Source organism: Vanellus vanellus (genome assembly GCF_965231255.1).
Source record: "Vanellus vanellus genome assembly, chromosome: Z".
Lineage (NCBI taxonomy): Eukaryota > Metazoa > Chordata > Aves > Charadriiformes > Charadriidae > Vanellus > Vanellus vanellus.
This window is the reverse complement of record NC_138908.1, coordinates 51900520-51928309: the sequence shown is the minus strand read 5'-3', so window position 1 is coordinate 51928309 and position 27790 is coordinate 51900520. Positions and strand designations below refer to the sequence as shown.

Sequence of the window (27790 nt, the reverse complement as noted above, 5' to 3'; positions counted from 1 at the left end):
AGGATATGCAGGCTTTAGAAGGCCATAAAAGAACAGCTCAGTGAATCTTTGCATCTGTCTTCCCTGCTGAAGATGCTAAAAAGATGCCAACAACTCCTGTATTCTTTGTAGCAGATAGATCAAAAGTGTGAGATCTGTTGGAAGTAACTGTAAAGCAATTATGAGGTCAAGTAGGTAAGTTATTTGTTAATATCTTGTTAATATCTTCACACCCCAAGGAGTGTGAAGAAACTGAAGTATGAAATTACTGAAGTGTAACCTCATTGTAAACAGCTACTGTGCCAGTTGACAGGCAGGTTGCCACTGGAACTCCCATCTACAAAATGGGCTCCAGAGGGAGCTGCAGACCAGTGAGCCTGACTGCTTCCACACTTGGGAAGATGGTAGACTGTCTTTAGGAAAAAGACAAAAAAAAAACAAACAAAACAAGGTGAGGGAGAAAGATCACTGAGCACAGATCAACACAGTTTTGTTGGGGAAGCATCAGTGTGACTCCTGTAAAGGGGAATCCTGCTTCATTAACCTGCTGGAATTGCAGAAGGGTGACAGTAACCATGTGGATAAATCTGACCTGTATTTTCCAATTGCCTTTGACAAGACTCCACATGAAAGGTTATAAAGAACTTCCAATCCTGCAGGACTGGAGGAAAGGTCCTTTTAGCAACAGGGAGCCAGTTAAAGCAGAGGAAACAAAAGGTAGTGGTTATGTGCTACTTTCAGGATGGAAAATTGGAATCAGACTGCAGAACCTGTTAGACTTGGGCTCTGTTCTGAGCAGCATCTGCTTTTGCCTCTGCTGGAGACAGAGCACTGGTGATGGATGGACCCAGGGTTAGTCTAACCTAGCTGGGCAATTCTAGCACTCATGCAAGCCAGTCATTGACTTGTATAGGTTGGGTCTTATATTACACATTGTAATTTCTTGTCTAGGCTTGCCTGAAATATTTCCAGCTTAGATATATCATAACTATATCATAAGCAAGTTACTTTAACTTTTCACGTTTCTCATTTTCTTTGTACTTCATGTGAGACTGGCTTGTCAATTGCAATGTTTAGAGTTACAGCTGTCAGACATGCATTAAACATATAAAGTGCTTTAAAATACTGTGTACACTGAAAGACCTTTTTTTTTAAAACGCTTTCCTTAAGTTAGCAGATATTTTGGCCTGATTGTCTTTGTGCCTTATCTGAGAGGGATTTTGTAAAACATCAGTTTCCTGTGAAGCAGTTAGATGCTGGTGTTCAGAGTACATCAGAAAAGGCTGTGAGGAAATTAGCAATCCAACCTTCAGAACAGAGCTAGAATAATGTGTGTTTGTATAGGATCAGAGGTTATATTTTAAGCAAAATCTGCATATTAGATGACTGCCCTATGTTCTATGTGCTGTAGAATCCTAGGCTAAAGTAGGTGGGGATCTTATTGCTAAAATAGTGTGCACTTAAAGATTGTGTCAGAAAAAAGAAGTATAAATTAACCATTTAAATTAATGTCTTTCATTCTAGCATTTCCCAATTTGACTTTGAAACTTTAGCGTTGGTATCCTGGAAACTTTATTTGTATGTGATTTTAATAAAATGAAAACCAGTAATTCAGTTATTTTGTGGTACAGACCTTAGGTGGTTGATATTATAGAATAAACTATAGTAGTAATATAGTAGTAGATCAAGGCTGGAAAAGGGGAGGAGAGATTTTGTTAATAAATTTCTCAAATCGTCGCTGTAAAAACAGGAATGGTAAGATATATCTGCACAAGTTTGGCTGGTAGTTTCCCCTGAGATGGAATACTTATTCCCCTCTCAACAGGATTCCGCCTCTGAACGGTCTGCTTTTCATTTCGACTATTTTCTTACCTAAAAAGGACCGGCTGAAACAGTATACGGTACAACCAACATTATATCTGAATTTTGTAAATTCAGGTTTATAAATTTTAATTAGCTGTTGTACAAATGGCAAATGTTTGAAGTATGCTAAGTATTGTCAAATTAGAACTAACTTCTGGACGTTGACAATTTCTTCACTAGTACTATATTGATATGGTTTTGGTTTAATTTTTTTAATGGTTTTAGTGGCATCTATGTGATTGTTCTGTGCTTCTTACTTTTTTATTTCTTCTTTTGTAGACTGAATCTTGAAGAAGAATTGGATCAGATGAAAGTACGCCAGTCTGTGGGTAAGTTCACAATACAGGAGTTCAACCACATTTACAACAAAAAAGGAAGGTATAGTATTTTATATGTGTATATGTAGTCTATTAGAAATACTTATTTTAAGGTTATTTTCTATCCAAAGGTGAATTTGTTTTGCTTGAATGTGTATTTTGTAAGCATAAGGCCATATATATTCTTATTTCAAAGTATATTTACCCTTAAGTTTTCCACATGCCTATTAAATCAGTGACAATTTTTATGTATAGATATACACTAATACATGTTTGCATCTTCTGTGTGTATCCTACATACAAAATCAGTTAATTATTTTATGTTTAAAATATCTATGTATATGTATATAAATATGTATATAAATACATATGTCTAAAATCTAAAACATGTTTATATATTTATGAAGCTTTCTCCAGAATCTGAAATGTTTTTTTCAATATTGAAATACAGTGATACAGAAATTTCTTGCTTATTCAGCCTTCTTTTTTAATACTAGTATCACAAATTATGTGAATTTGAAAGGAAATCAAAATGGTGTAACTCTTAAAAGAATTGATCGTGAATATCTTCTTTTATATCTTTACAATCTTTACAGTAGTTGATGGTTCTGTGAAGATGGATCTTTGTCATTCAGATAGGTAATATATTACCATTGCCTCTCCATCGCTCCTCTGATTCTTTGTATTATTTGCTGTTCCTGAATGGCCTGGGAGAAGTATTCAAGAGTGCATAGTTACACTCCAGCTGGGTGTCACATCTGTGGTGAATTCGTTATGCACAGTATTGTGCAAAAGAAGGGAGTAGGAGACTTGGAGAAGTACTCTGCATGTGCTTAGCAATAAAGCTTAAACATTTTTTATCCGAATTTTCTGCTATTGGCAGTTTTCTTTTTTTTTGTGATAATGTTGGCCACTTCTTTATTTTCATTTTTTTATAGTATCTATAAACTAAGTGGAAATACCGAGCTGCTGAAGACTGAGTTACTGCTTTCTTATGTGTTACTTCATAGCCCCAGACAGAGTTGAAGGGAACTAGTGAAGGTTTCAAATACGGACTTAATAAAACACTTCTTTGTTTTTGCCAATTTAGTTAGTCTTTGCACAGAGAGAAATGGAAAGGCAACCAGCAGTGAGAAGGAGTTGAGGGCCTGCTGAGCAATAACCATACATTTCCAAAGAACAGTCAGATCCCTGAAACTGCCAGTTCTTGACATGTTTAGTGTTTTAACAATTACTCTTTTATTCCTTCTTTTTCATTATCTTTTCAGATTAAAACATATTCTCTTTTAAAAGTGCGTGGGTGGATGCACACTTCTAGTTTGATTGTTGATGACTGTATTGAGACTGAGGAAAAGGGTTAAACTGCTGCTGAAGTGTGTTACATAAATTTTATCTACTTTTTCCAGCGTTTGTTGTTATAGGTATCATTTAGATGAACAGGATATTTTTTATAATATACAAAATCAAATCCAAAGATATGTGTTAAGCAACACTTTTTGTTAGTACCGAAGACTGAACTGACTCCACCCATTTCTGAACTTCTACTAATTGAAGTATAAAAACATAGTTGCTCATCCCATCTATAAAAAGTAATTTCCTTGTTGTTCCCCTTGCAAATCCCAGGGTATTGCAGTATAGTGGACGCTTTTATCAATTGGTTGGCATTTTCTAGAAGACTACACCATAAGAATGTAAGATAGATCTCCCAACTTTGAGCATATATGCAAGTATGTGAGCAATCCTTGCTCATGCACACTTTGCCCTAAAATTGGGTATTAAATGCTTTCCTATTCCCAAATAAAAGTACAACCTCAGGTCTGTTCCTGAGTCCAAACTTGATATGGTCTAAATACACTTCATTCACAGTCTTAGTAAGTATGTTTTCTTTTCTAAAAGGAAACCTGATATGAATTTACTCATCAATGATGTTGGAATTCACTTTCACCTTATCAGGTACCTGTTTCCATCAGGTACTCTAACATCAAGGGATAAATTCTGAAAAAGCAGCTGAGCTTCCTTGTATTATAAAAGATAGGCCCTGTCCTGTTGCTTGATTAGATACGAGTTGTGTTTGTCAGGAGGAAGTACCAGACAGCTTTGTTGCTCTTCCGTATCATTTTTTAAACCCTGCTGGTCAAAGATGAAGGAGGTCAGGGGAAAAGGAAACTCCACTCCTGCCATTTCCAATTTCTTTCCATTCTGATTCAGTCTGTGAAGGTCTCTCTTTCGCCATTGCCAATTATTTTCCCGTGGTCATCAAATACAAATTCACTCTTCATGCTATTTATGTCATTGTTTGTGTGTGAATGTAAAGAATGTGTTGGCAGGCACTCATGTCATTCCCTCCAAAACCAAGAAAGTGGGTCCATCTAGTCTGATTCAGAAAGATAGCAACTGCCTTATTAAAAGAAGGTAAACTCTTTGCCCCCTATTTCTTCAAGGAGGCAGATCAAGGCCTCTTTCTTTATGAGACAACTTCTGAGTCTACCATGTTGCCAGCTCATGTGTGAGAATAGCATTCCCTTCTTCTGGTCTTCACAGTGCTTTTTCCGATGGGCTGTTTCAGAATTAGCACATCTTTAGGAGCATGGGTGGCTACCACTGGAGTCTGTAACACAGGGGATTTCTGCAACACGGCACCTTCTGTCTGTCAGGGGAATCTTTCACCTGGTGCAAAAATCTCATTCGTTTGCTAGTTCACGTAGGTACTCTATGAGTGACTAATACACAGCTCTGGGGTTTTTTTGAAACTGATAGTTTTTTCTGTGTTTAAGAAGGCTGTCTGCAAATACTGATAGTGACCTGCAGTGTCATAGTTCAAGTACCATTTTGGCGGCAGTGTTGAACTAACTCATCGTCAGATTTGGTGACTATTATTTAGGAATTAAGTATTACATTCTAAAGCTGGCAGTTAACTATGTTTTCTCGGTCAGATGTAAGTACAATTCTGTAAGACCCTGGTAATTTGATGACTGAAGATGGTGGGGTTTACGACTTGTGGGTCTATGTGTTGAGGGAGAACTTGGGTTGTTTTTTTTTGTAGGAGTATGATGGGTAGAGCATATGTCTTGCTGAGCAGACTGATATTATGAATCTTTTTGCTTTCATAGACAGACAGACAGTTATAGGCAATGCTGATTCATGGCCTCCCTAACCGATTCCTGTGAACAACTACATAACAATTGGACTGGAGGAGGGGAGAAGCGGCCTGAACAGGCCATTTATTTTCTGCTCCATAGAAAGGGTTATGCATCAGTGACCTTTGGCTTTTCTTTAAATTAGGTTGCTTGTGACTTCTGTGATAGTACTGAACATGTATAGTCTCTTCTGTCTATTTTGTAGTGGTATTCTTTATTCTATGCACACAATATGTTTATTTATAGATAGAGTTTTAAATTGTATTTTAATACATCCACATAATAAACATAACACCTTGTGTGCTTTGATCAGTTTCTTTGACTATGGGAAATCATTTTTCTTTTCAGTGGAGTACAGTAAATGCTGATATAAAAGCTACAGCAGACATTCAAATGAGTGAATATTTAGAAAAAGATGAAAAGCATGTTCATATTATCTTTGTGTGTTACTTAAAGAATGTTGTAAATGTATGCAGTACCACTGTGCTGGGGGACTGTAGTCTGAAATAACATGGGAACTAACATATTAATATCAAGGTAAAGGTACATATTCCCCAGATGCATAGTTTTACCTTTTTCAGCTTTTATTATCTTTAGAATAGTGTTCCATTTATTTCATGAATACAGAAGTATTAATTGGCCATGACATGTTCCAAAGACAAAAGAAAGGTCTAATTCACTCTAACAAACTTGTTAGTCACTGTTTATATCAAGAGGATTGTGAATCTACAGAGAGTAACACTGTTTTCTTTTACACTTGCTTTGTTTATAAATCAAAAGTTTTTAAGTGACCTGCAGTGTCTGCTCGTAGTTCGAAACGATACTTCTAAAGCAGACGTCTATGATGTAGCACAGATATTTATCCCTTAAAATTAATTCTTTAAGTTAATGTAGGGGGAATAAGGGCAAGAAAATAAATATGAATAATGTGGTGTTTTTACTGTGTTGGGATTTTTTGTTCTTTGACGTAATATTTCATATTCTAAGAAAAAGTCTTTCTGAGGTGTGTAATCGCTCATTTCTGTGAACAGTGTACAACTTGTGAATGCTAAGCTCTTTGTTCAAATCTAAACACAATGTATTTTACATCTGATTTACTGTACCTATCAGTGCTTCTAAACTTTTTCTTAGCATTCTTCTCTATGAATAGATTTAATTTTTAACTTGTCTATTTTTGTAGGATTTTAAGTACCTAAAGTTCATAGCTGTCTCTAAGAGTGATGCTTAGTCATATTCACTGTCATTTGTTGTATCAATTTCTAATTGTTATGAATTCACAGTATTACAATGGAATGATTTGTGTGATTTATCTGGTGAAGTACATGATCTTTCACTTAATACAAAAAGGAGTTTAAAGTTTTCAACCATCCTAATTCTGTTACTGTTTGCTTTGTTCACCAATCACTCTGATCCTCCTAGCAGGGGACAAGACCTAGAGAACAAAACTGGTAGTGACTGTGTAGATAAAAAGGCAATGATATCTGCTTTTAAGGCATAGAGGGAATAGTCTATAAAAGAATAAAAATCAGAATGAAAGTACAACGTCTTTAACCTGCAGATCTATTGTACCTTTGAAAAGCTTGTACTCTGAAAAAACATACTGTGATGATACAAAGATTCATAATTACGTGACAGAACACTTTGAAAAGAGGTCACTCTTTAGAAACTGACCAAAAGGCTTGTCAAGAAAATAGACTACATTATAAATAATTGCAGAAATAAAGAATGCATTTCCTTAAAGTGTCTAGGTATTGTTTTAGTGAAATATTAGGTGTCACAATGTATTTTATTTATTCTCTGACATAGATGCATTATTTATTTTCTGATAGAGCCACTTTTTAAACTTAGTGAAGATGATGGTGTCAAGAACAGTACTCCAAAGAGGAATATGAAAGAAGTTTCACATCAGACGTTACAGAAGGTATGATACCAACCTCAGCAAACAGATCTAAATTTTAATATAAGAATCACATATATATATATATTTAAAAGTCAGTACTCATGAATTTAGACCGTGATTTTCCTCTCCTAATTTGAAAATATGGATTTCCAAAATTGTGTAAGAAATGGATTCTAGTGAACTAGCTGTTAATGTATCATGTGAGATAAACATGGTTAATGCCAATGAACGAAAAGAACGTTTAGAGGTATAATGTTAAAAACTAACAAAATGTCTAAATTGGAAGTAACATATGCTTAGAATTTTACCGCTTCTAAAGTCAGAAAACTTAATTTCTTTGGCTGCATGTTTAACTTTATGTGATATAAGGTGTTAATCTCTATAGACCTCTTACTACAGAATAAAACTGATGCATGATAGTGATAAATCTGCCTTTTGTTATATTTAAATTTTAGCACAATATTGCATATGCAAATATTTTTTACATATATGGGTTTATCACTCTCTTCACAAGATGAAGGTGACCCTGCTCGAGCAGGGGAGTTGGACTAGATGATCTCCAGATGCCCCTTCCAACCCTGTCCATTCTGTGATTCACAAGATAGTACCACGTACATTTAGTATTCTTTGACTGAGCAAATATGATGACTATTTAATCTTTACTGCTCAACATTCTACATGTTTTACCTCATACAGTAACAAGATGTTCTTAACTAGTTGCTATTTGTATTGATATTTGTAATATACACAAGTAGTTTAGTATGTTAACAGGTGTTCACTTAAGAGGGCTCACTTGTATTTTACCATATGTTTTGTTTGCTGCAAAGAAAAGACATCCTTCAAACAGTATCATGCTTTTTGTTTGTCATTTTGCAAAACAATATTTGTTTAATTACTTATAAATCTTTAAAAGCATGCTTAAATTGAATAAACACAAATCTATAACTTTGAATGTCAGTTCGGGTATGTCTATTTATTTTTTATTTGTGAATTAACTTGTAGGAAGTATGGTAATTTACAGCAGATGATGTGATTGCATATACTTGTAACACTTGCCATATGGTCAGGCAATGAAGGCTGTCATCTCGTTATTACTGAATGACAAACATCATGTTAAAATAATAACACACAGAATAGGAAGTGCTCACATTCATTTATCTTAAGGTAGAGTGAATAATTGAAATAATATGAATGTTACCATCTGAAATGTCACAGAGTTTATGCTTGCTTATCATCTATATTTCAGAACTATAATTTTGTTTGCCAGGTACTACATAATTTTTATCTCTATGGATATACAGAGTTATGATGGTACCTTAGGGACAGGCGTAGAAGCTACTCATTGTTTGTTTCTTTCCAGCTGTCATACACGACTTTAAGTGCTACTGAGCGCAAAAGATTGCTTTAAAGAACTGAGAAAATAATAGCAGAATCTTGTTTTAGGAAGGTGGTTGAAGAAAAGTACTGGTCTAACTCCTTGACATTGGGCAGGAAAGTACAACCTATGATTTTAATCATAAACCTTGTTCTACTTGAAGCATTTGGAAAAATCCCTTTTATTCCTGATTTCACCCAATAACTTTATGCTATGTGTTTATGTAGCTATAAGGCAATCTCTCTTCATTGTGGGAGTGCTATGAATTTCCATAAAGCAGTGTAGTAATGGATAGGCATGCATATTAAAGGTTTGCTATCAAACTCACAAATTCAGTATCAAATTAATGAATGCATATGGAGTTTGAGCAGCTCTTGCCCTGGTTTACTTTGTACATTAGGACTTCTCATTTATCTGAATCAAATCTGTAGTACTCACTTTGTAAATAATTCCACAAGTTTTAAAATAATTTAAATGCATTGGCAAAATGTCCTTGCAAAAACATAGACCGTTTATTGAGAAATACTATGGGTTCAATATTTTCAACGTCAGAGCAAGTTTTGACATTTTGTATTGCTACAAAGTGATGGAATTGGGCTGTATTTTACAAGGTGAGTAGCTGAAGCTGGCCATGTGCATTCTACTGTAGGTCCTTGAAAAAAGTCTTTTCTACCCATGTCCAAAAAAATACAGAGCAACTGGCACTTTCCCTTGTGAGAGAGTGGGGATGGATCTTGTACAAAACCAAGCAAAAATATTTCTCTGAAATGACTAAGTGGGTACTGAGCACCAAACTCACTCTTACGCCCTTTGCAAACTTCTGGCGAAATCTCACAGACTAGATGTTCAGTTTAGTATCTGCTAAAATTAAAACTGTCCCTTATTTCTGGAAATTGTGGGGATTGGTTGGAACTTTAAGCAAATATTCCAGAAGAACATTGAGAATCAGTTTATTGTTAGTGGTCTTGAATATATGTAAACCTCAAAGGGCTTTACAAACAAAATATATGCATCCTATATAGGTAGAATTTGCTTCTTCAAGCTATATACAAGAAGCTTGTAAAGTGGCTTCATTGGAATAGAATAGATTTTCCCTTTCTGTGAATAAAAAAATGCATTTCAGCCTTCGTACTGTTTAGGTGATGAGCTTCTGATATCTCTTGCTATGATTTGTTTGGGGTTTTTTGGAAGATCAAATTAATATTTAATTTGTGTACTTACAACACTTGAAATAACTTGTTGATTTAGATAGCTAGTGCAAAATTGTCTGCATTTCAAAATAGTTTTTCTTCTGAAAATGTTTTTTTAAATTCGATTAGTATGTATAACCAAATCAGTAATGAGCTCAAGATGCATCAGGAAGGTTCATTAGCATACTTAAACTTCTGTGTCACTTTGCCTGGAATTTTAACTTCTTTTACCATCTGCCCTTTGTTCAACAGCTGTATTATTGCATCTAAAATGTTTTCATCTGCACTACATTAGAATTATTTTTAAATTAAGGACTATAGATTGCTTTTGTCCTTGTGCTTAATGTAATATTATTGTCATATAATAAATATGTTTGAAAACGGGTTTTTTTCCTACTGGATAGGCTGAAATATTATAGATGCTACAATTCCTTTTGTTAGGTACAACAACTAGAAAGAAGATTCAAAGCTATTGAAGGGGAATTAAAGAAACAGAAAGAAGTAAATAAAGACTTATTAAAGGAGAAAAATTGTTTGAAAGCATCTTTGAAAGTGCAAAAGGAAGATGCAGACACAAGAGAAAGAGAGCTGGAAACACTACTTAAGAGGATTTGTGAAATAAAAAATGACAAAGCAGAACTTCAGTTAGTGATTGATGAGCAGGAAAATGAAGCTGCCTCTTTGAAGAAGCAAGTGGCAGAAGCTAACAGGTTGAGAAATGAAAATGAAGATTTGCTGAGTCAAGTGCAGGAGCTGAAGTGTTTGCTGGAAGAAGCCAAAGCAGTGGTGACCTCTGGGCAATGTAATTGCAAGATAACAGGCACCAAGGTTAAATTAAAAACAGCCAAGAAAAAGAGCTCTTTGGGACATCATGGAGCTTTTCTCAAACAGTCCATCAAGGTTATGAGTAATGTATTTGAGAACTTCAGTAAGGACGGCTGGGAGGATGTGAGTGAAAGCAGGTACGGCTCTCATTAACTTAGCCCTGTAGAGGGGACACTGTGCATATGTAAAGCACTAGCAAATGGAGATTGAATTTCAACTACTGTTGATTTGGTATTCAAAAAAAATACTGTCAGATCCTTTGAAATATCTTGGGAGGTCTTGTTCTGAGCTTATTGACTGAAATTTGCATGCAAAATTAGCCACAACTGCATGAGTATTTGAATAGGTGCCAGGAAACCCAAAAGAAGGCAATGCTTGATTTCTTCCAGTGATGCTATTTTCATGCAGTCATGAGGCTTGAAATTGACAGTTTGGCAGGTTGATTTAATTTGCTGGCCCTTTGCATATTCACCACTGACAGCTAAGGATTCCCAGGCAAGCCTACTAAGTCGGTTTAGTTATCTTGTGACATGCCGACCCGGGAGGAGAAACATTTTTTCCCCTTAATTTGGTTAGATAAATTTTGAATGACCCATTTCAGCTTGCTAGCAGATGTCTACAAGCTGTTTAACATCCTTTAAATTAAGAACCATCCACACTAATTATTTCATGTATGTTTTATGCACAGTCATTGTGCTAACTTTAATTGAATGATGGTTAAAAATCAGTTCTTTAAAGGTAATTGTTACTGCATAAAGTCCCAGTCATGAGTCACAAGGTCCTCCGAAAATTGCACTGGCAAGGTTCATAAATGTTTAGAATTTTTGCTTCTGCGTCTATTTGTCCACATATACTTGAGGAGGCAGCAGTAAGCCACTAGGTAAATGGGTATCACACCTTGTCTTACAATACTTTGTCCTAAGAATCAGGCAAAGAAAATTCTCAAGCCGGTATTTACCCAAAATATAGAGAAGGTGACAAAAGAGTAAAGAAAATGGAATCGTCTTTGTAGGCTTCATGTTGGCTTTAAATGTCATATGGAGCAAACGAAGCCTTTTGCAGCTTCTCTTCATGCAAAATGGGGGACTCTGAACACAGTATCTTGAGAGAGAAAACAAATTAGGAATCCTGTAATTTGTCACTTGCTATCATTAATGTAAAGCTTGTTTGTTTTTCTGTTTAATTTCATATTACAGATCTGATTTTACAGGAAACATACGTGTTTTTCTGTTGCAGTTAGTGAGCTTTTTATTTAATTTACTATGTTTTACTTTTTAAGAACAAAATTGAGCAAACAAATTCTCATTGCAATTTGAGTTTGAAGTGAAATGGAAAGTAATTGTATGGCCTCAGTTGTCATGGCTAGCCATAAATACTACTTTTGATAATTGTACAAGTATCGGGTTAGGGAATTCTTGTAGAATAGTGAACATTTTTGAATGTGGTGTTTCAAGGTGTCATTCTCAACGAGTTAGGGAAATATCTTCTTTTAGTTCCCTCTTCTACTTATCAATAACTACTGTTCTTTTTCACTAGTAGTTGTCTCTGCGTTTCTAGACTCAAGCCTTCCATTTTCTAAATAGAATGTTCCTTGAAAGGATTCAGGTGAGGGAAATGTGTACATAGTTAGAAATACTGTGCTACTGCAGCATCTTCAAACTATTACATTGATTTCTGTTCTTATCAGTCAATAAGACATGCCAATGTGTCAGGACAGGTTTTGGAAAGTATAAACATGTTTCTGTATGAACCCTTCTCTTCAATTTGAAGCCTTTTCTCTGGTTAAGTAGCCGCCATCTCTAAATCATTGATTTTTATGATGGTGCAACTTAATTTGAACTCAGTTGTCCCTTTTTAAATGTCTTGGTTTAAAAAGTAACAAATCAAAATTACCTTCTGTCAAGGGATTCCTTCACAAATCTGTTTGCACAAATTATGATGAATAGCTGCTGATGGTATAGAAAATTATATATCCAAGACTTCAAGTTTTAAGATAGACTTCACTGGATATCAGAAAACAAATTGTAATCTGGGGCAAGGCAGCAAAAAACTGGAAATTAAGAACACATTGAGTGCAAGTTTAAGGAAAATTTTGAAGTAGAATGAAAGCTCCAGGTCCAGTTTCTCTGCATGACAGGCAATTTCAGTAGAAGGACTACCAAGCTTGCAAAATTTAAAAGCACTCCAAAGGGGCGCTAGACAGAGATTTCACTGAAGTGTGATTTCTGAGTTTGTCTCAGTCAACACTACAAATAAAGTTCAATCGAAACAAAATGCTATGGAGTGAAGTATTGTGCATTTGTTTGTTTTGTTCTCAAATGTGAAAATGAAGGAAATTAGAAAAGTAGTGTATGTTTTTGAGCCACTCATGGACTAGAAGTACTATGGTTTTTCATGTGTCACTTTTGTAGACTGTAACAAAAGCTGTCCTTTAAGAAGCAGTTAAAGTCTCAGACCTCTGTGCATTGTAGAGAGAGATTCCATTTCACAGAATAGAAGTTGATAAGGCAATTTCAGAGATTTCTTCTTTATCGTATTTGTAAACATCTGTTGAATAAGTCAGCTTAGTACTGTTTGGATTTTATATTTGTTTCTCTCCTTTATTGCATGTGTTATATATGCTCAAGCATTGACTATTTGGAAGTTTTAATGTTTAGCTTTTTGTTTTTGTTTTTGTTTTTCTGAATGTACTGTTTTAGTGACTCTGAAATACCAACTTCTGAAAGTTTGGAAGCAGTGATTATGAAGACAGTGCAAAATGCTGATCCACTGCCAGACAGAAGTAAACAACAGAGAAAAAAGCAAATACAAGATAGTCAAAAGCCCTGCAACATTGTTCATTTAGAAGGCAAAAGCCATCAGTATAATAAAAAGGTATATAACAGAACTTGTTTTGTTCTCCTGTGCAGAGTGTTGAAGTTTAATGGTATTATCACTGCTGTTCCCCTCTTTATTAATTTGACTCTTCTTGTAAACGGAAAAGAAAATCTGCTTCCAGATATTCAATGGGTAGTTTCATTATCATTTAGAATATTTTCTGAACAATTAGTCTGCAAGTGTATTTGGAGGGAGTGTCAGGAGTGCAAAAGATGATTAAAGAATTGTTAAAGCTGCTGTACACTAGTCCTGCTGTCTTGCAGTTCAGACTGAGAATGCTGCAGACATCCCATTAAACTCTCTGTCAGAAAAGCCATACAGAACAGGGTGACCTAACCCGTAACAAGGAAACAGCAACACCCCCCCTCCTCCCCTCTAGCAAAATGGTGTGCTGACTAAACAAGCATCAACACCTCTGGGTTCATTTGGCGTGTGCAGAAAGAGTTGTCTCCATCTTAGAAAGAAGCTTTTGGCTCCATCTCTGTCCAGGAGATTCTGTCTAGAGAAAAGTGGTCTTTTAGCTGCTTCTTAGCCTATTTACATTCATTGTCTGGGATTCGAACCCTTTGTCTCATTCCTAACATCTATATGCTGTTTTCTCACAGAAGAGGGCCAGCTGGTCGTTTCCCAGGTCTTTAGAGGCTCCATACAATCTGTAACAGATGACTCATCTTTTGACTTTTGAACAGCGTCTAATACTTTTTCCCTCCTGTGTTTGCCCAAAGAAATCACTTCACTTCGTGGAATTGAAAACACAAGCAGATATTGTTGTTTCTTAGTTCAAGAAACAGAATACTGAAACACTGAACAACTTGCTGCTCTTAAAAAACTAGTTTGGAATTCTGTTATGTATGGTGATATAATAAAGAGTTTGAAAACAGATTATATTTTCTTAGTCTGCAAAATTTTAAAGCAAATACAAACTCTCTGGTTTTGTTATTCTTGATTGTGTGTTTCCACCAAAAGATCTACTTTTCTGGCAGAAAAGCTGCAGAATTCTTCTGCAACCATCTGTTAGTATAGAATACACAATATGAGGAGGTGCACATGATATATGTGAAAATCTGACAGTGTGCTACTCCTGCTGCTCCTAAGTGAGTATATATGAGGCAGGGAATCCAGGAGGCTCTGGTCTGTCTTCTTGGTAGTGTGGACACAGACAGTGCCTCTCCTGTTTGCCTATATTGCATTTACTTTCTGTTGCTGCTGGAAAAGACAAACACAGATATATTCTGATACACGTATGTGACAGACTGGTGGACTTGGAGCATACACAAGAGCCCTAAGCAGGTAACTGCTTCAGGAGAAGTCCCCTGTTGCAGGAAAAACACCTGAAAACATGGTTTGTGAGTACAGAAAATAGCATTGCAAAAACATTTAGTATTGACAATTGGGAACATCAATTTTAACAGAAATCTTAAATCCCTCCTGAGGATTTCAGGACACTCCAGCTGGGTCGTGTTATTCTCATACAAAAAGAGGCTAGAGAAATCTCCTAACTCCTGAGCTATACCTGGGGTTGGAGATGAGATCATTTATGACACAAGGAGTTTCTTGGTTTTGCCCGATGTGGTATAAATATATAATACCCTGTGCAGTATCGGGGGAGTTACTGGCACTCTCTTACAACTCACACATTTATCAGAGCTGTGGCCTAGAGTGGAGATCTTTTTTCACTGCAGGCATGGATCGTTTACTCATCATCTGCTCAGTTCTCTGTAGTACATAATCACCATTTCAGACTAGTGTTGGTCATCCAATTACATCTTCCGTGTTTGTAGGGTCCTCTTGTCATACTGATAGGGGCTTAGTACTGTGCATTGTTGTCTTTGAGACATGGAATAAAATAATTAAGAGACTACTCAAAGGAGACAGACCTACAAGAGCTTGACTGACCTCCTTTGTTTTCCTTTGCTTTGGTTTTAGTCTGAAAAGTCAGCACTTAGATTTCTTTTCTCTTTTTCTAGCATATCCTATTTCCTGTCCTTCAGTAATAATCTGTTGTTGTTTACTTTTTTAAATTTGAAGAACAGCTATTTTATTTACAAATCTTTTCAGAAATATGTTGCATGGTATCACATAGAAATTGCAAACTGAAAACTTAAAAATTGAATAAATGTTGCAGAATTCCAGAACAAAAGTATTTCAAAATACACCAAGCATTTAAGGGCCAGGGAAATAGTACTTTGATTTTAGCATAAGCCATGCTGTGAACATTTTCATTACACATACTGCAAGCAGCATTCTTCTTCAGCCTCTGCTTCTGTCATTGAACATTTTACAGGTTCTGGAAATACCTGATTTTTCAAATCAGATATTTGAAAGGCATGCAGCTGACTTTTGTTAAACCCTGTATGAACACAGGGATTTTATTTGCATGTTCGTATATATATTCATAAATCTTCCAGTTACAACTCAGTGCCCAATCTGATCTTCCTCCTTTTGAACTAACTGCTATTCCTTTATATTTTCACTCAAATATCTTGAAAAATAAGATCTTGTCGGCTTTCAAGTAATATACACCATCTTTTTTCCCTACAAGTAAATTTGTATCTTATCTAAACAGAAGAGTAGGCATTAGCAGACACTTCATTTTTCTCTGGGGTTCTTTAGAAAGGGTAATGATTTACTTATAATAGTTTATTATTTATTCTATATTTGATGGGAAAGGCAGAAATTTGTACTTTTCGCTGGCTGATGTGGTGAGACTAATTTTCAAATTAAAATTCATTAGAATTTAATGTATTATTTCAAGTAATTTTTATTGTTTCAGTCCAAACCAGAAAACTTTGGAGTATTGTGGTTGGTGTGCCATAATGAAGGGTTGCTGTCTTTGTGCTTCTGTGTTTTTATTTAGGGCCGTTCACACAATAAAGACCTAGAAAAGTTACATTCCAAGAGGAAGATCTGCTGTCTCATAACATCTTATCCATCAGTTCTAAGCAAAGGTAGGAATATTATATCTTTTTGGAAACTTCATAAGTAAGATTGACAAAGCATTCCTGCCTGATATTCCAAAACCTCTTCTATATTTCACAAACACACTTATATGCTGTTGCAGGATTTGCTTGTTTAAATTTGCGTGAGTATATTTTCAAAGATTTAGCTCTTTATTTTAAAGTGAAATTGTTGTATAAAAACTGACTGTCTGTGAAACAGCATCTTTTTGCACAGGTAAAATATACTCCATTTTTACTAAGTCCCATTTATTGAATCTACTGACTAAAATAAAGCTTTTCACTACCTTTTGTTCTTGTTTGCCCCTTGTAGCCAACACAGCCAATGAAACAAATTTAACTGTATTTTGGCTTAGACCTTAAAAAAAATTGGTTAACAAGACGCTGAAGCCTTTATTTCCAGTAATACTGATCAGGAACTTGAGCCGCATTTAACTTCCAAGTCTGTGTTGGGTTTGCAGTGTTGGTACTTCAGAAAAAGAGCAACATAGAGCATGTATAGGTTAACTGAATTAATTTAGCAGTTTGCTTACTAAGATATATTTTAGAGGCTAGAACAATGTTTTGAAGGGCCAAAGAAAAATCAAAACATCATCTTACTTGTGATGATCTGTCAGTTTAGTAATGTGCCATTTTATGTTTAGTGAACAGAACAAAAAGGAGAAATATCATTGTCCAGAAACCGGGATACTCTGTTACTCTACTGCATGAAAGAATTAAGTCATTGCAGCAGCAGATAGCTGTTTTACAGAATGAAAAAAAGACAGCAGTGTCTTCTGTGAAGGGATTTAAAGAAACCAATGAAAAACTAACAACTCAGCTACATTTGGCTGATCAGAGACTTCAAACTAGTAAACTGACTATAGAGGTAAAGTACTTTTCATTATGGTGTCTTACAATATTCAGCTTAATTGTGTTGTAATTCTATGAAATGTTCATAACATTGATTTTTTTCTCTTTCATTTGTTATAATCAAAATTATGAAATGTTATACTTTATCATGCTTTATAGGAGAATCTGAAATCAGTTATGATGTACAAATGATACTGAGGCCCGATTTACTGTTGTATCAACCCAATTCATTACTCTTTCTGAAAAAGAAGTCTTCGTGCTGACATTTTACCTGTATTCAAATGGGTGAGGGAAGTGTCACTTTTAGCCTGTAGGCTGGGGACTTTCACAAGAGTCTGGTCAGTCCACATGAACTAGCACCTGTTCCTTTGTGGAGAACAGGCACTTTTGGAGAAACCAACTGTCTCCATACGCCCCAAAAGTGGAGTGCTCAAGGCAACTGGAATTTTTTTCAAATGGGAATAAGACCAGTTCCATATCTATTTAATTTCATCTCTCTCTGTCAAGGTGGAAAGGTAGAGAACAAGATTTATGAAAATAAGAACTAGTGGACTATTTGGTTAACAGCCCCAAAAATGCTAGCTTTCCTCTCTACTTCATCCTTCATTCTTAATCCTTTCCAATACTATTACTTCTTTCTGATTTTCCCCATTCTCATTTATATATATGTATTTTGTGTTAATCTATATGCAGCTCCTCAGCTGGAATTCTTTTCTATTCATACTGTAGCGATTGGTCTGCCCTTTATAGAGCTGAATCAACAAACACTTTTGCAGTAATTGTCTCCTGTTGGTCACACACACATCCTGCTTCCAGAATTATAGTGCTACAACAGATGGACTTGCTGGAAGGAGGCAGACATTAAAAAAGAAATCAAATCCCCTCCCCCTCAAACTTCTCTGTATTTCTGTCTTTGCACAGAAGGCAGAAGCAGTTTCAGGAGCAGCACTTTTCTCTTTCTTAGGGCTGGGGAACTGCTAATTTCTAGAGGAGAGAAAACCTCATTTCTGTTACTCATTTTGCATAACTATATATATGTAATGAATTGTTCAAAAAGAGTTTCAAAGGTCATTGGAACCAATAGAGATATGCCTATCTCACAAACAGTATCATAATGTAAAGTTTCATGGACAGTATAAACTTCACAGAGAGTTATATGTATAATTTAGGTAAAATATTCTGCCTGCTCAGACATCTTCATGATTTGCCTTCCTAGATGAATACACCTTAGGTGTCCGTAGGAGAGCAATGTGAGAAATAAAGTAAAAAAGGCCATTATCAGGAAACTTTAAAAAAAAAAAAAAAAAAAGCCAAAATTTGTGTCAAGATAAGTGCTACTTTAATGTAAAAGACTATATAAAAGTGAAATAGCATGGTCTTAAAACCAAGCCAATTTTCTTTCACTCAGTTCTTCTGGACGGCTTTAGTAAAAAAAAAGATGGTCATAGGTCTATTTAAAGGGTGGTGCATTCTAAGCAAAAATAAATAAATGGTGTTGCAAGTACTCAAGGAAAAATCTTTATTAGGCATGCACATTTTTTTCCTTCTCAGCAACCAATTCAAATTCCCTTTCTTACAACTAATTACTCTTCAGGTGCCATACTAGTGCTACCAAGTGGGAAATTTAAAGCAGAGGCTTGGGCTACTTGCCAAGTGAAAATTAAGGAGGTAAAGAACCTACACAGTCACTGCAGGCTACATGCATGTTTTAGAGACAGAACCATGATTCAGACAGAGCAAATGGTTGTAAAGCACACATTTGGGTGAGGGGTGTGTGTGTGATGTTTTGTGTTTTTTATAAGAAATACTGTATAGAAGTGAGTTTTAAGATATTGCAAGGAAAATGGCATTTTTTTAAAATATTTCTTTTCTCTAGCAAGAACACTGTTATCATTGTTTCTTCTTAATGCTTCGGTTACTTCAGATTTTAAAATTTTCTTGCACAGGTAGGAGGTAAAAAACAAGCAAACAAACCATGAAAAACTAAAAGATTGAGGCTGTCTCTGGATTTAGGGAGTCTCTTGAACACTGCAAGAGTGACAAAATGACTAATATCCAAAAATCAGCTTCCATATGTAATCATAAAGTTCTGAGTAATCTTACATTAAGAGTGAACTTGTGATGCTGGTCTAAGTATAGCGTTCTAGCAACTGTGAACATTAACATCATGGCTTAGACGAGATGCCATGTTGCCTGAATTTAGCTTAGAAAATAAATTCATTAGCAGACAAGGGCATATGTTTGTGCAGTCAGTCTTTCGTTATAATCCCCAAGGAATCTAGCGCTAGAAGATCGACTTTGGATTTAAGACTTAAATGTTCCAGATGTTTATTTTGAGACAGATTTTACAGCTCATACAACCTAAGGACTGTCTGGCATCTGTTGATTTTCAGAATGCGTGTACATGTATGGTTTTGTGTATTTTTCTTGAAGATCCACACAGACATGTATGTATAAATATATTTGACTGCTTGTAGGAGTTCAGAATGCTGGATTCAAGTTCTTTTTTTGTTTGACCTTATAAACTCTTTGCAGTAAAGTAGATTTCTTGCTTTGTTTTGTTTCTGCAAAAGCAATTATTTGCATATTTTTGCAAAAATGACTGTAAAGTGACTGCACACGTGAGAATCAAAGCTTGCATTCTCCAAGTATTCACATCAACACTGAGTCAAGACCATCTGTATAGAACTACAGTAGCTATATTTTGCTATCAGTGTATAGAAATAACAGCTGGAATTGATACTTAATGTAGAAGCGAAGTGATTTAGCATTTGCTTAGTTTCTTAGAAAAATGTCTGAAAATAATTGTTGGGAAATCCAGGAAATTTTTTTTTTCTGAGATTTGTTCCTCCCTCTACTCATTTCTGTGACTAAGTGACTGCTTACAAGAAGAGTGTATTTATTGCATACAGCACAGCAATTATAATTAGTTTTATGCAGTAGGTGTCATTCTCGTTGCAAAAGTTCAGATAAAGTATATTGAATAGGAAAAATGAAAATCATAAGCAGGTTAAGTCATTAGTGCTTATCTTACTAATGTCAAGGCCATTCACAGGTCCACTGCTTAGAAGTACCATAGGATCTTTTGCATGAATTCTCCAGTGTTTCTCAGATGATGTCACAGGAAAAGCTGCATTTCTTAATGGAATGCCATAGGCATTTGCAAAGTACCTGTGTAAGTCTACTTCAGCAGGAAATCTGAATCTCAGAGAATGGCAACAAGTCAACTAGTCAAATGCTGACAGATCCTTTGGAGAGGATAATGTGAAGGTTTAAGGAAAGTTTTTCAGATGTGTTCCTGCTGACATGTAACTATGGGGTTTTTTTTAGAAGCCTCTGCACATTTTAGCTGTAAATCTGCCACAGATTTTTTTGCTGATAGCGTTTTAAAAATCTCTGCAAACTTTATTTTAGCCATTTGCTTTTCAATTTTCATTGAATTTTAAGGGAATTTTTTTTCCCTGAGCTCATACTGTGCTTTTAGAATACAATTTGCTCGCCAAAGGTTTGTTTATCTAATGGATTATCTCAAGCATAGAAAGGTATGAGCATGAAAAGCACAAGAGTAAAGGGCTAGAGAAAGCTTTTTATTCCTTAAAGTTTGTTTGTGACTTTCTCTACATATTCTCTTGACTATTTTTTACTGCCCAATCTATTAGAGAACAGCTTAGAATTCAGAGTTGCATCTGCAAATTCAGCGCTACAGCTTCACTTTTATGGTACCCAAATATGAGTAAACCAACCAATTTAGCGTTATTCAATTACACTAAAACAAAGAAGAAACTGATGATAAATTTAGATGGATTATAAATTACTGACTTTATTATTTACACAAAGACTCTGTTTTTCATGAATGGATTTTTCACTCTTTAAAGATGTATTGTTATTTATATAACAATTTTTGTATGTCTATTGTTTCCTTAAATTAAATTTTAGGAATAAGCTTGACATTATAACCTGAATGCTGTTTATAATTACTCTGAAGTAGGCTAAAACTTCTTTTGGAACTTCCTTACTTTTGTTCATTACAGCAAATGTGTAATCGTTTTGACAGTTTTGGGGGCCTTTCTGCATAAACATTGTCCAGTTAGAAATTCTCATAGGCACATCCAATTGTTTTCTCCCAAAACACTTTTACATGTGTCCTGGTTTTATCTTTTTGACTCATCTTTCATGGAAATACTCCAGAGCGTTTTATTTTTTTATTATTAAGTTTATAAGAAAGCTTATGCATTGTGTCATCTTTTCTAAATTAAGTGGTGGTTTTTGTTTTTCCTCTGGCAGCATGAAAAGATATATTTCGTTATGTACATCAAATAACACTCATCATACCTACAGAATATCTGAATGATAAAATTTTATTAAATGTTTTATAAGGATTAAAATTTGGAAGACTTTAAGTTAAGCATAAATGGTAATTTTTACAGATAAACTGTGCAGGAGGAAGCTACTACATCAATAGTAGATGCAGGAATTCTGACTTTCATATACAGAAGTAGTAAAAAAAAGTAAAAACAGAGCTGCTGTAAAGACCTTATATTTTAATAGATAAAAAATAATCTAACAAGAATTTGTTTCTGCTCTGTTCAACAATGTCCCTTTCCATTCTTACAGGGCACACTTAAGTCTGGAACATCTTGCTTGTATCCATCTTAAAAACAAAAAATAAAAAAGCTAAATGTACCCTATTTAACACTTTTGCCAAACTCAGTGCAAAATCATTCCTGCGACCATCGACCATTGGCACAGAGTGTAATGAAACAATCAAAGAATTCTGTGAAGTTCTTTAGGAAAAGCCTGTTCCCCAAAACATCAGGAGAAATGTGATTTTTTCCACCTCTCCTTCTTTAGACGCATACAGATTATCCTCTCCTAACTGCTTTGGATAAGAGCAGTCTTGGTTAATTTGCAGGAACTATAATCTTTGGGCACAATATTCACACAGAAGTAAAGACAGTTTCTCAAAAATATTTATAAATCCAACCAGCAAATTTTCTATTCTACTTTTTCTTAAAATGCAGCAGAAGTGAAAAGGTAAACCAGAAGGGATAAAAGTATGATAAAGCAGGATATACTGCCTGACCTTTCAAGAGTTTTCAAATACAATCTAAGACAGCAGAGGTTTATCTAATCATTGCACTAAAGTATGTGCCAGTATGAGACTAAAGTCTTCTCAAAATTTGATTGGGTGTAAATTCTATGTTTTTTTTCTTCTGAGGTCACAGTGCTGTTGTGACTGTGTGTGTGTGCCTTGAAGAGACCTCTTTGCAGGCACAGTAGGTAGCTCAAAACACGCAACCCAATCTATGTATTCTTGAGAGAAAGCCATTCTTCCTCAACTCACTACAGTCTTACAGACCTGAAAAGCAATATTATCTGCAAGTAGGAAAAATTGTCTGTAATGTATTTCAAACTTAATTTTTTTGGAATGTAAGTTCAATTTCTGGGCCCTACTGGTAGTTTTTGAAGGCTTTGAATTGACAAAATTGAGAAGAATAGATTCTGATATGTTGTAGTTTTATTAGAGCTTTGCTGAGCTTAATAAATTGAGAGTCAGGCTACGATGTCACACTTATAAAGGCTGGAAACAGAGGCAGACAACGCTCTGTGACTGTGAAACTAGAATTCACCTCTTTCAAGTCTGAGTCCAAAATTCTGCCTGGAATGAATCATGATCAGATAGTTAACCACGTTTGTTTGAACTTTTTGGTTACTAAATGGGGAAATTGCTATATAATTTTTCCTCTGGTAACTATGGGTTCAGCATTGCTCCTGATATAAGAGGGTTCTCAAATTTCTTTTTTCTACTTTGTCAGAGAAGTTGACTTGGAAGTAAAAAGAAGAATTACCAAATGGTAAACATGAAAGTAACTGTCCTTTTAAAATGCATCTACTCCAATTTTTTTTTTTATTTTCTTTTATTTTTATAGTTAGCTTCATTGAAAACTTAGAGCATCCTAAAGTCAGTTCCATTAACAGAACTACACTGTAAAATATATTTATTGTGAAACTGTGCTGTCATTACAAAACAAAAATAAAACAAAATACCTTTTACATTTATATTGATCTCTGAAGAAAAATTACAGTAGACCTGTTGAATTATTGATGAACAACAGTTGAAGTACATTGCATGTAGGAAATGAGTCTCATTCATAAATTAAAGAGAACAGTTGGCATGAACTAGAACTATGAGAGTTGTATTATATTGCTGTCAAAATGAAATAACTTAGAGATAGGTAAATTCTAGAACAATGTATTATAAGAAAAAACTGTGGAGGCTATGTGAAGTTCATAGAATACACTCACAATCAATACGATTTATATTGCTGTATTATGTAGAAATCCAAAAAAGTATACTTCTGTATTAGAACCTGTATCACAAGGATTAGTGGGTTCTTGTATTGTTACAAATAGAGATAGTATACTTATCTATAAGTATATCCAATATAGCTATATCTCATAGCATAATACAGTAATAGAATATACTTTTACATTCTATTACTATACAGTAATAGAATATACTTATACATATATTACAGTAATCACTGGAAGATATCATCCTGCAATTTTTACTTCATGCATTTCGTGTGATACGTAGCTTATTTTTCTTCAATTTCCCTGTGATTTGATCAAACCTTCCTTGTTGAATCTTATCATTAGACAAACAATAGATCTCAGTTTGTAGTTTTTTCCTCAAAAATGTCTTGAACAAGATACTGAGACCTGGAAAAGCTCAACAAATACTCGTCATAGGATTTCCTTTTGTGCTCACAGGAATGTCTTCGTTGAATTCAGTGTGATTTGCTCATTTAATTAAAGCTAAGCATAGAGCTACACTGGGGTCTTGAACCTTCTCTACTATGTAGAGGTCTGTGTTTAATATATGGTTATATTTATTTATATATTTATATATTTATTCACCATCAAATCTCACCCCAAAAAATCCATTGATTTGAGGATAATTATTCATATGTAGACAAGAGGTTACATTTCAGCTCTTGCAATCTGATTTCTCATAGATTGTCATAGAAAACCATTTTGGGTTGCAGTTGGATCAGTACTCTTAGGCTTGTTCACTGCAGTGATACATTAATTATTCATTATTAGTAACTACCAGTATTAGCTATGAAAGTGATTTATTAACCACTTTATGCATATGCTTATTTCCACTGAATTCCATGAAATTTCAAGACCTCCTGGGCATGGCGGAAAATAAAAGTCTTATTTGCTCTAGTCTTGAATATAGACCTCTCTATGGTGACGTTCCTTTATATTGTGAACGTTAAGTGAGTTGATTCTCCTACACTCTCCTGATGCATCCTTTTACCTTACTTCCTTTTCCTTTGTTCTTATTCTAATCTGTTAAATATATTTCCCTCATTGTGAAGTTAGGGTACCTCAAATTGGTGGAGCAGGATGCTCAGTATGGTTTGCAAGGTAGATGCATATAATAAGTGAATCAGTAAAAAATGGTTTTGTTCCTTACTTGAGGAGTTGGATTTCATAAGAATTTGAAGGAACAGGGTCATAGGATTTCAGAAATGGCTTTATGACCTGAAAGTATCTAGAAGTCTTATAAGCACATCCACTCATTTTTGTTGTATGCCTCTGTGCAACAGTGATTGCTTGTATTAAAATGTAGGTAGGAGATTACATTCCAAAAATTATCTTCATCATGATTGGGTTTACTTAGTGTTTGGACTGGAGCTAAGCACTGACACATGGAACACAGTGTAGACTCAATGTCTCAATTCATGCCTTAAGGTTAAATTGGTGCATATAAGTACCACTTAATCATTTTCACTAGCTCAGAATCTCACGTACCATGAAATTAATTTTTCAGTTGATCCCTCACATGAATGATAACATTATTTTTTTCCCCAAGATAATGGTTTACACCTTACACATCTATTCTATTTGGATATACTATGAAATATATGACAGTCTTTTTGCTGTTTGTTTTAGAGGTAAAATCTTTCGGTCATTTTTTAAAAATTAGTGGCAATGTAAAAAATCCAAGCCAGTGCAAGAGGATATCTTCAGTCATTGACAGCTATTCTAAGCTTTCAATCATCCACCAGAGGCTGATTGAAAAGTATAGATCATTATGACCTCACAGTGTTTTTAATGAGGAAATCATTACATCATAATGAAAACCAATACATTGCTCAAGTTCATGTTGAGCAAGGCTGAATGGCTGTCTCCTGGGAACCAGGGACTCTGAAGAAAAATGAGCGTCCTAGTAGGTAATGAGCTGAGCATGAACTCCCATTGCCATTGTGAAAAACACTAGTGCAGTCCTTGAATGTATAAACTGAAGGCTATGCAATAGGAGTAGAGAGAATATGTTTACTTTCACTTGGCATAATTTGACTGCTCCTAGAATACTCTATGTAGCTCTAACACCCAGAGTCCAAGAAAGAGACTGGTGGAAGTAATAAGCATTTGAAGAAGACTTATGAGAAGGATTTGAAAATATGCCATTCCAGAGAACAATTTGAAGGTTTTAGAGAGAAGATTAAAAGGTAATTAAAGTTTAAATAGCTAAGAAAAGGAAATTTGCTTGTAGAGTCTTCAGTCTAGCAAAGCAAGATTGAAAAAAAAAATTCAAGGACATAGAACTGAAACAAGATAGAATCATGCCAGATATGAGGTCTGGAATTTTTATGTGACTGAAATTGACCATTGCCAATTAGAGTCAGAGAACTGCAGTGATATTGGACAATTAATCCAAAAAGGAAGAATTAGAGAGAAATCAACTGCTTGTGGTTAGCAGTGGGCAGAGTCTTTCTGAAGGAAATAAAAATGTCTGTTCCGTAGGGAGTATGAAAAAGATGGAGACAGGAAGAGTGAGGGTACGTTTAATGACATGAACTGAATTCATGAAAAGTAGAAACAGGAAGACAAGTTCTCCACTTCAGTAATACTGTTCATTTATCTGAAGAACTGGTGGAAGAAATGTATGTAGTTCACAGAGCACAGTTGGGCAACAGTATTTTTGTGATGAAACCCAGAATGCTTTTAATAGCACTGTGGACAAGAGATGTAAACAGGGATGATAAATTTAAGAAAAGTCAAACCAAGGTTTTATAAGTGTCTAACTAAAGCCAAGGAGGAGTGTTACAATGATGTTCAAACACCAGGTTATAAAGAGAAGAAATTCTGTGGCAGCGGAAGAAGCCATCACCACTCAAGACATACAAATATAGAGACATGGCACTGGCAAATGGATAATGAGACAAAAGGAGGAACCTAAAGGAAATTAATGTTGCACTGTGTGCAACAGGAACATTAAAAGAGAATTAGTCTTTAGCAGAAGAAATGCAAAGAGAAGCAAAATTAGCTTTTGGGGTGTAATGTACACAGCCATTTAGAGTGACTGCAGAGCTGAGAGAAGACTAAAGCTCTTTAATTTAGGTAGTGCATAGCTTGGTAAGGAAAACTCAGAAAAGGAAAAGATAATTAACCATTTTTTAATATTTCTTTCATATTCTTTAGTCTACCTGTAGGGTTGAGTGTAAGGAAACAGTTTTTTAGTGAGATAGTTGTGAAATATTTAAAGGAGAAAGCTTTTCATTTTAATTGGGGGCATAGAGACAGATTAATCTTTTTTGAGCCAAAATCTTGACAAAGGACTCAAGTTGAGGTACTTTGCTAAAGGTTTGGCTTCCAAAGAATAAAAATACTTATTTTTCAAAGTATTGTTAGCAATAGAAACTTTGGCAGAAAAAAGAAAACTAAATTTACTATGAGAAACAAATGAGGGAAAGGCATTCTGATAGAGAGTAATTTCAATTAGAAATCTACAGGTGTTGCACTTACTGAAGATACAAAAGTAAAGATAAAAGTTAAGATAATCATGAGGAAAGCTAAGCAGTAGGAGACATACATTTCCATGTTTTCCTTAGGAAAGCCTATATTGAAGTCTGCAACTACAAGTAGTATATTGTGATTTACAGTCTCAAGACCTCTACTTTGTTTGCTGAAGAAAAGTTTTCGGATGTTCTTTGTTTTCAATGAACGTAATTTGGTAAGAAAGCATTACATATAGCTTAGACTGCATTTTATTGCAGCCCACTGTCATACATATTATTGTGTACTGTTCAAAAGGTACTTGCATTTTATAGTAGATTGCTCAAAAGATTATGAATATTGGGTTGTCCTGACTGTTTTTATTTTTCTGTCAAGAATTGTAAAATTCTAGTCTCATTTCTACTATTCAGCTTCTGCTTCGTGATATTTGTTCATACTTTTCATAAAAGGGAGTTAAAAACTTCCTTATACATGCCAATACATACTTACTTATCTACATATACTTACTGTGTATCTCTAGACTTGTCTTTACACTGGCAGCTTTTGTAGTAGACATCCTGTATAGGGTATTCAGTTTATATATGTCAGATCCTCAAGGGCCATGGCTTTTGCCAGATGAAGCACTTTTGATTTTGAGGCTGATGAAACACAGTGCTATTATTGATCTGTGCATGACACAGCCTGTCTCTCTGCTGGCAGAGTGTA

At 35.0% G+C, this 27790-nt stretch overlaps 1 protein-coding gene across 1 annotated transcript in view; it reads left to right on the top strand.

Annotated features, from left to right (window-relative positions):
- Positions 1–27790, top strand: part of CNTLN (centlein) — a 203219-nt gene that overhangs the window by 129514 nt on the left and 45915 nt on the right. Inside the window, exons 14-19 of the mRNA XM_082497720.1 lie at positions 2122–2171; positions 7126–7217; positions 10203–10723; positions 13286–13460; positions 16321–16411; positions 17065–17288. Coding sequence (XP_082353846.1) covers positions 2122–2171; positions 7126–7217; positions 10203–10723; positions 13286–13460; positions 16321–16411; positions 17065–17288 — 1153 coding nt within the window. The remainder of the gene's footprint in view (positions 1–2121; positions 2172–7125; positions 7218–10202; positions 10724–13285; positions 13461–16320; positions 16412–17064; positions 17289–27790) is intronic.